Below are 10,000 nucleotides of genomic sequence, written 5' to 3' on the forward strand. Positions count from 1 at the left end.
GGACTGACTGAAAGCGGAATATTTTACTGTACTTTAGTTAAAAGAAAAACAATCCAACTCATTGGGCACGTGTCATTTGTCACTTGGTAAAAGCCAGTGTCGGTGCTTGCATTTTCTAGTAGCGCCTTCTATCGGAACTCTTCTATCAAACTTGTGTTTTGACCGTAAGCTCAACTGAGAGCTGGCAAGCAAATGGTTAGCAGGAGAATGTTAATCAAAGCTGTTAGTTTTAATCCCTCACACATTTTACTGATAATGCTTGAATAATTAGAAAACAAATTTAAAAAACTCGATAGAAAGGACAATGAAAACCTACAATGGAACTTTAAAAAGTAATTGCCTATTATGTCAAAGTTACTTCTGTATCTAAAATGTAGATTTACAGCACGGGCCTATTAGGTCAAAGTTACTTCTGTATCTAAAATGTAGATTTAAAGCACGGTGAAAATTTTATAGATATCAGAAAACATCTTCCACTGGTGGTCGAGATATTGCAAGTGTGACAACCATTCTCTTTCTCCCCCACGATGGCCATTAAGGACATTGTAAAATGTATACAATAATTCAGGCAATGCTTAGTAGAAAAAAACAACGCAGTAAGAAGCAATTATATGCAGCAGTAAGGTCTGACAAAGGGAATTTAGAATTTCATAAAGGATGGATAGAGATTTTATTGTAAAATACTAAAAAAAACAAACTTAAATGTTAAAATAACTTGAACATTTATAACAATGAGGAAATCCCAAATACACTGACTGTACTCTATTTGCAAAATGCTGAATTCCAGATTTTTGTAAATTTTCCTGAGCTAAAAGGCTCAAAGCGTGAAATAGCACACTCATTCATTTGCTAAATGCTTCTGGTCAGGGCTTCCCTGCATCTTGACAGCACAGAATCTCATTGTTTTTCTCATTGTTGTAGTGACCTGGCTCCTTCTCAGTGAAATATTTCCTGCTGCTTTGAAAGGGAGAGCATTTGCCCTTACGACCTGCTTCAACTGGATTGCCCACCTTTTGGTTGGCTTCACTTTCCTGGACATTTTAAGTAAGCTCTCCTCATGCAGCATCAAACAGTGATGCTGAATAACTGCTACAGCACACACGACATGTTGTGGGATCTATATGTAGGAAATTTTGATTTCTAAAGCGAAAAAATATATAAATATAATAAAGTATATAATGGTTATCCTATCAATACAAGTAACAGAAAAAAAATCAACAGTGAAATGCTCTTCTTTTTGATGACAAAATAATATACCATTGGACCTATTGAATAATAAAAGAATTTGTGAGTGAATTGAAAGATCGGAAGAATGTATACTTTTTATTTGATATTAGCAAGGCAAAATTATTTACATATCACAATTTAATACAAGGTAATTAGCAAGACACAATTAACAAATGTATATTTAAAAACAGCACTGGTCTATGAAATTGAGGATAACATCGGCTTCAGAAATGAAAATGGATAAGTAATCCTTCGAATATCACGGATAATGTAGATCAGATTGGGACGCGATGCAATTACTATAGACAATAATGTCGCATTTTAGTGCAGATCTTGACCTCAAGACAGGTATAAAAATGTCCAACACTAAAAACACAATCTGGTCGCTGTGTTTGTAGCTGCATAAAAGGGTCCAAGAAGAGAGGAGATCTATAGTAACTTCGATTTTTAGACAATGTTATAAACTAATCCGTCCAAATCACCCATTTTCTTATTTATGTGCTGAATCGATCAAAAATGAGGAATTAAAATCAAAAATATGAATGACAAAATAACTATTTTTAAATTATAATTGATACCTTCATGAAGTGAAATCCATCTCAAACCTGGAACTTTCAATTAAATTTTCCATCATGCATTCATTCCTTTGTTTCAACATTAAAACTTTGCATTGGCTGATTTTTGTTCAGACCTGTAAACTGTTTATTGTCTGTGAATGGCTATTATTTTGAACTTTACATGCTCTATGATTACTGAGCGCCAGTCAAGGTTCTATCTTGTTACCCTTATTTGCAGCGATAGAAATACAAAGTAGATTATGTACTAGAGGATTTTTTTAAAAATAGACATGCGAAATGTGCTTTGGCCTTATGAAGTCACCAAACACTGATTTGTCTGTTCGTTTTTGAATCACTAGATGCAATAGGTCTGTCTGGCACTTTCCTAATCTATGGGATAACCTCAATTGGAGCTGCAATTTTCTTCTACTTCATGCTACCCGAGACCAAATGCAAGACACTGGATGAGATCGATCAAGAGCTACGTTACAACAGGTGTGTCCTTTAGGATGGTAAACATTTTATTTGGAACACAATATTTTCATGTGCTCTGGTCTAGGTTTCGCCACAGAGCAGAGTGCTGTGACTTTCTCAGACAAAGGAATCATCCACCCGAATACCAAAGAGTTGCCACTCAATTAGTGGGTGACTGTTGAAAGAAAGAAACAAGCAATATCCCCAATTGTTGCAATAATAAACATATAGGTAATTTCGTCTGTATTTCATTCTTATAACTTTTTTGTTCATCTTAATAGCAATTTTATTTATTTTTTATTTATTTATTTAAATATTTGTTTACTCTTAGCCGCTAAGTAAAGGGAGTGCAGAGTTGTCAGGCAAATTGTATTTTTGGGGATACATTTTATTATTGAATACCAACATGTTCTTACCTCAAAAACTCAATATATCTAAAAATAAAATTGCTGAATATTTTTGGGGGTTGAGTGGGGCTTTTTTAGTTTGAGCTATTTTAGGAGGATATCCGTGTGTCCCGGTGACCATTACTGTGCATAATTAGGCAACATAACAGTAAAACAAATATAATTCCATTTTAATAATTTATTTTCACCAAGGAAACAAATACAACAGCTCAACATCCACAAATATACATGTATGACATTCAAAAAGAGATCAATGACCAATAGAGTCACCTTTCTTTGCGAACAACACTGAAAAGCCTGCCATCTATGGAATCTGTCACATTGCATGCAACAGCAACCACGACCTCGCAGACATTCTTAAGAGGGGTGTACTAATTTGTAAAACTCACATTTGATGAGGGACCATAAGTTTTCTATGGGCTTCAAATTTGGTTAACATGGAGGCCATGTCATTTCTTTTTCTTCATTCAGGCCTTTTCTTGCTAGACACGGTAAGGTGCATTTGAATGTATGTGATGGAGCATTGTCCTAAAAAAACATTCCCTCTAAGCTGTTTGCGTGGGCAATTACGCATTACTCTAGTGTTGTCTGCACACAGCAAACCGAGATCGGACGTTTGGTCGACGGACACTTCGTCCACCGACGTTTTGTCGAGCGTACGTTTGTTCGACAGACAGTTCGTCGATTGGACAATTCGTCGCCGGATTCGCCGCCTGAAATTTCATAGAACGGACCATTCATCGCCAGATTCGCTCGCTCTCAAAATTATAATCATTAGAGAGAGCGAGAGAGTTTACTGTTTAAAGCGATCAACCAGGTAATCTCTTCCTCTCAAAATTTTAATTACCAGAGTTTGTCATTGCATTGACAATGTCAGAGCATTAATATCTAAATATCTAATATCAAAATTATCAATAAGTTGCGGATTATTGACGTGTGTAGATGTTTTTCAATTTATGTGTTCCTGGGTGACAGAACGAAATGTCCTGTTCTCGTGCGTGTATAGTCAAACTTGCCTCAATCGTGCCCATCCCAAATTTTATACTAGTTTACAAGAAATTACAATTGATATACTAATAGTCTCGATGTGTCTGTTGGGCGAGCTGTTTGGCATTGTCATGGGCTAAAAGTATATTAAGACTTTTATTTGTTTAATAAAATAATAAATTAAACACTTTATTAATAAATAATAAATTAAACACTTTAGCATGTCACATTTACATACACACAGTTTACAAGAAATTACTATTAAATAATTGTAATTTCTTGTAAACTGTATCCAAATAAGTCTTAATATACTTTTAGCCCGTGACGACGCCAGACAGCTCGCCGAACAGACACATCGAAACTATTAGAATATTAATTGTAATTTCATCCACCCAAATACCAAAGTTGCCACTCAATTTCACGCTTCTTGCAACCCTGTTGACTACCGTAATTACTCGCATATAAGTCACTTTTGACTGACAAAAACAGATGACATGCACGAAACTCCAAGTTGACAACGCCATAGCAAGACAATATGGCCGATACCCTCATTTAATTCATAATTCAAAAGAGAGAAAAAATAAACAGAACAAATGCTAAACTAAATTTATTTTGAAATTCAAGAAAAAAAACTCACTTGTGCCCGTCCGTCACTGCTCACTCGGGGAGCAGCCATCTTCCCCAGGGCGCTGCCGTCTTACCTAGTTAAACGTGCTCTGACTGGCCAGACGCGAGGAGCCTTGAATTTGAAATAAAACAAAATTCCACTTTGATTTTTTTTGGTTTTAGTTCTTGTTACAAAGTGACAACTACTGTGATAATATGAACCATTAAATCAATTGAAATATTTTGATATTTGAAACAATATGGCTGCCATTAAACTTCTGGTAAGAAGATTTTAATTTCTGTTACTAGAACACATCAGGTTTTCATCAAGATACTTATTTTTTTCAAATTGAATTGAAATTTGATATTTTGTATGTACAATGGCAGGCATATTAACTTCATGATATTGACCCAAATAAAGTGCTTTTGTTTCATATAGTATCTCAGAAATACCACATGATGATTTTTCTAAAGATTTTCCCTTCAAAGTAACACATTTGTATTCCTTATTAAAACCATGAATATGGAGGTGAAAACTGAATCAGGGGGCGGCTTATATGTGAGAAATTGTAAAATTCAACAATTTTATAATGGACGTCTCCTGGTCCCTCGGGAAGTGTTCCAGGCTTGTCCCACCGGAACGATGCTGCGGGTCCGACCTCGAACACGATGGGGAGACTATGTCTCCTGGCTGGTGCAGAAAAGCCTTGGGATACTCTTGGAAGAGCTGGATGAAGTGGCTGTGGAGAGGGAGGTCTGGGCCTCCCTGCTAATGTTGTGATCACACCGTGTAGCGAGACGCGAACGGGGGAAAGTTTACCCTGATGCGGAAACGCCGAAGGAAAAGGGAGGCCGTACCGTTGCATTTGATCCTTGATTTAATTAACTAGCAAAAACGTAACATAAACAACTTGGGCTTGAAAGAATTTACTATGACAGAACTGAAACATGATATCCCATGACGCAGCGTGGCGTCAAGTGACGTAAGCATGACAACGAACAAATCAGTCGATCCGACGACAATCAACACAACCCATAATCCTTAAAAAGCCAAGGAAAAACTAATCACATAATTGCAACAGCTGATAACAATAATGACACCACGCCAGGAGGGGCACATGAGCCACTCCTGACAGTAACTTCCCTCTAGGGTCCTCGATGTCCCAAGGTCAATTATACATGAGAAACGAGAAACAAGCAGGGAGGGCTGGTGGGAGCTCTCGCAATGTCCAGTGGGCGTCCACACCAACCCGTGAACAGATGAAGGAGAGGTCAGTCCGGCGGGCGTCCGCGCCGGCCAGAAACGAGACGAGGCAGTGGCAGGTCTGGCGGGCGTCCGCGCCGGCCAGAAACGAGACGAGGCTGTGGTTGGTTCAGTGGGCGTTCGCGCTGGCCAGAAACGAGACAAGGCAGTGGTCCGTCCGGCGTCCGCGCCGGCGTGTGACGAGGCGTGGCAGGTCTGGCGGGCGTCCATGCTGGTCCTTTAAGTGTTGGCCAAGCCAGCACAGTCGGGCACCTTACCCTAGTTGCTCGGGGGGTCGCCAACTCCCCCTTCCCGGGGTGCCGGAGCATTGCCGCTCTCGACGTTGCCGGCCCCATCCTTCAGGGGTGCATTGCCACTATCGATGTTGCCGGCCCCGTCCTTCAGGGGTGCATTGCCACTTTCGACGTTGCCGGCCCCGTCTTCCAGGGGCGCCGGCGCATTGCCGCTCTCGACGTTGCTGGCCCCGTCTCCCAGGGGCGCCGGCGCATTGCCGCTCTCGACGTTGCCGGGCCCGTCCTCCTTTTGAGGGCCTGTCAAGTCCATCTTCTGACCCATTTTTCCAAAAGAAAAGAAGTTGCCTAATACTCGATGTAGTGTGTTGATTTCATTAGACCACACCCCTTCTCATGACAAAGATGCACATCACCTGATGTTCTTAATTATTAGTGGGCTTTTGAGCCTATACAGCTTGGAGTAAGAGAGTGTGCATAAAGAGGATGATGTGGTCAAAATAATTAGCACATTTTCTCACATAAGCCCATACAGTAATACCTCGATTATCCCGGATAATGTAGACCAGACAGGGCCGCGATAATCAAAAAGTAGGATCACCCCTATTAAAATTTTCTACTTTTTTTTCTTGAGTGCAAAGTTCTAATATCAAGAGTGGGTTCTGGTCAGTGGGTTTCAGCGTGGATTTTCACATTTTTATGAACTTACGAGAAAAAAAAAATCCCCAGAAAAAAATGTACGATGTAGTGAGGCTGCGAAAGTTGAAGCGCAAAGTGGCGAGGTACTAATGTGATTGTAACTAAAAAAAAAAGATGACTCAATCAAAGGTATGGCTCATATTCGCACAAATTAGACTTGACATGCACGAAACTACAAGGTGACAGAGTCAAAACGCCAAAACGAAAGATAATGCGGCTGATACGGTCATTTATTTCCAAATATAAAAAAGGTAAACAGATAAAACGCGAAAGAAAAATGTATTTTGAGGTCTATGAATGAAATTTAAGGAAAAAAATAAAACCTATCTTGCATGAAACATGAAAAAAGAAATTACTGCCATTGGTCGCTGTTGGGTTTATTCTGTATTACTATTATAAATATAGTTGTATTAAGTCATTTCTTTGTTAAATCATTCTCTTATTATTCTCAAAGTGTTGCGAGGTCACCAATAACCGCCAAGTCATCTTTAACCTGGACTGCCTGTTCCAGGATGTTTATACAAACAATTCACCCAATCTGAGTCTTCGAGATTCGTTGGTCCCTTTTGTAACAAGGCCAGGGCTATTCGGCCAATAACAAGAATGTTGCTTTTGTTATTTACAACATAGCAACTATACCTCGTGACGCACTTCGGGTTTTTCTTTATGTAATTGTTATATGATTCTTAGGTCAAGGGAAGGCATAATTGTTCTAATCCAAATGTTGTTTGGTCTAGTCTCCTGCCTTGTTATTGGTGAAATACTTCGATTGTTATTGTAGTTCCAGATGTTGTTTTTACTCATACGTGATGAAATGATCAACAACTCTGTAAATTGTTTTGATTCATGGCAATAAGAGTCTATTCGAGGAGACGTTCGGAAGTTGTAGGAGAAACTCTGGCTTGTTGAATCTCCCCTTTGAGGTTTTATCCGTGATCCATTCTATTTAATTAAATGTCAATAATTGAATAAGATGTCTGCCTGCAGTTATTGATAATTACGAACGAGGGTAATTATTAATGAACCTAACATTTTGGTCCTTCTGAGCTTTGGAGGTCAATATACCGGAGCGAGAACCCAGGCGCTGCTGTTCGACATCTGGTAAGTGACCGTGCGCACGGCGTCTTCAAAACCCTTGGTGGGCCGGAGTTTTCGACGGGGGCGCCTGGATTCTCGGGGGTTGAAGACTTATCCTGCTGGAGGGAGACATCTGACGGATCTCGGGTAAGTCCACATTAATGTCTGCATGTTGTGACGGTGTTTCCAAATGCGTTAAAGGGGCATTGAATGTGAAGGTCCATTCTGGGTAATGTGACTTGCGTCCTGGGTGACGGCGACAAAAACCCTGTGTTTATACTAGTCAATGGCAGGTACATTTTTGGGGCTGGAAAGTGTCCTGTGTCTCAAGGGTAGGCACGAATATATTGTACTGCAGGTACATTTTTGGGGCTGGAAAGTGTCCTGTGTCTCAAGGGTAGGCACGAATATATTGTACTGCAGGTACATTTTTAGGGCTGGAAAGTGTCCTGTGTCTCAAGGGTAGGCACGAATATATTGTAAACGTTGTATGGTGTTTTTGTGGTTTCTGCAGTAAAATTAAGATAAGCCTAGGAAATACAGTCGAAGGGGTAATACTTATAATAAATATAAAAAAAGTTAACTGTGGTGATAAAAAGAAAGTGCTGGTCATCTTCACGTTGGGACAGGACCTCACCGTGGGATCTTGACCGCTAACTTCACCAAGTTGGCCACCACCGTCAAAGCTGATGAACAAGTGTTGGAGCTCAAGACCCTGATCCAGTGTGGGGCTCGGATGTCCCCCTCAAACACAAACACTGGTCAGTCTCCTCCAAAATCCTAATTGCTCTGTTCCCCTGGGTAGGAGCGACAAGGAACACCTTGCGTCTGGAGACCATTGACTGCAGGTTCCGGGCCTGTGTCAGCGTGTCAGTCCGGCTAGAGCAAGGCCGAGAGGTCCTAGCCGCCATGGCCCAGGTGATTGTCCAGGTCCGCCTTGCTCTTGACGGAGTGGCCACTCAGCAAGGAGGCGTGTGTGCCATGGTAGGAGACTAATGCTGCACCTTCACCCCTGACAACACATCTTACTCATTCCATGATGCCCTACAAACTATAAAGAACATACAGAACGCTATGACAAGACATCCGGTTTCACAACCAGGATGGCCTGATGAGTTCCTTTTGCGCTTATGGACAGACTACCGTTCATGACTGCCATTGCTCTTGTGCTTGTTATCCTAACCCATTGTTTGCCCTGCTTCTCAGCTTTGATCAAACATACTATTAATGTCACAGTCGAAAGGACCATGATTGTTGAAACCCAGCTAATGCTAACTCGTATACACATGCAACAATCCCAATCTGACCCTGATGTTGTGCTACTGTCTGAAACTGATTAATACGTCTTTCCTATTGTGAGGCATCAGGCCATGAGGCAATCGTCCCAAACGGGAGGTCAGGGGAGGGATTCTCCTTCAACTCCTCAAGGGGCTTTTGCCTACTCCAAGTTGGTCTAAACTCCAGTTTGAAGTAATTTGTGAAGAATTTTGTTCAAAATAGCGTCGCTAACGAACAAGGTTCCGATGTGTTTATACTCACACGGGAGGGAATTGTAAGATTATAATAGTTTTTGTGAGTAAAAAAACATAATTCTCATAAAAACTGTGAATGGCTGAGATGTCAGCATAAACACTCAACAGTCTGGCTGATTAATCAATCTTTGTCTTGTGATTGAGTTGATATGTCAGCACGAACCGTCAACTGTCCGACACTGATCAATTACTTTTTGCACTGCAAATGACTGAAACGTATCTGTCCAAAGTCCTGGTGACAACTTGCCTGTATTTAAGACTCACTCACTGGTCATTCAGTGAAAACTGCAAGGACAGCAGACTGTGAGCGGTGCAGGCTGTTTGAGTTCTCCCCATTTCTGCTGTCCGGTTATAAACCTATTTCCCATTAAATTGATCTTACTCGTTCTGCTACTTAAGTTGTTTTTCAGACCTATCAGCTATAAAACCTTTAATGCAGCTACAGCTGCGACACATAAAAAAAGAATCAACAATAACCTAAAAAAAATATATATATATATATATATATATATATATATATATATATATATATATATATATATATATATATATATATATATATATATATATATATATATATATATTATTTAGGAAAATAGACATTTTACTCACCAAAAATTATTTTTATTTATACACAAAATGCATCCTCCTTTCTTTTTTCAAGAAGATTTCAATTACTCTGTGGTACAGATTACACGTGCGTTTCAGGTCCATTAAGTTCTTCTCTATCGCCATCAAAGCTAATGCTGTCAGTCGAGTCTGTCCTGTTGTATTTCTGGCATAAGAATTGATTCTGTTTCGGGCTGAAAATATCCGTTCGACAGAAGCAGTGGACACGGTGAACACTCTCAAATTCATTAATGTGTACAGCCGCCCGCTCCATGCTCTCACTCAGATTTTTCCGCTAAAGGAAGTCAAGGAGATCAGTGAGAGATTTTCC

General features: G+C 40.0%; 1 protein-coding gene across 3 annotated transcripts in view; it reads left to right on the plus strand.

Annotated features, from left to right (window-relative positions):
• Window positions 1–9,515, plus strand: part of LOC144193223 (solute carrier family 2, facilitated glucose transporter member 10-like) — a 17,009-nt gene extending 7,494 nt beyond the window's left edge. The window contains exons 4-7 of one of the 3 annotated variants that reach the window (XM_077711988.1): window positions 922–1,044; window positions 2,144–2,279; window positions 2,344–2,489; window positions 8,334–9,515. In XM_077711988.1, the coding sequence (XP_077568114.1) occupies window positions 922–1,044; window positions 2,144–2,279; window positions 2,344–2,440 (356 nt within the window). In that variant the 3' untranslated portion in view covers window positions 2,441–2,489; window positions 8,334–9,515. Of the gene's footprint in view, window positions 1–921; window positions 1,045–2,143; window positions 2,280–2,343; window positions 3,193–8,333 lie in introns of those variants that run through there. The other 2 variants (XM_077711989.1, XM_077711987.1) reach the window with 2 other exon arrangements.
• Window positions 9,516–10,000: the final 485 nt, after the last annotated feature.

This window comes from Stigmatopora nigra, unplaced genomic scaffold, assembly GCF_051989575.1.
Source record: "Stigmatopora nigra isolate UIUO_SnigA unplaced genomic scaffold, RoL_Snig_1.1 HiC_scaffold_248, whole genome shotgun sequence".
In the NCBI taxonomy this organism is placed as follows: Eukaryota; Metazoa; Chordata; class Actinopteri; order Syngnathiformes; family Syngnathidae; genus Stigmatopora; species Stigmatopora nigra.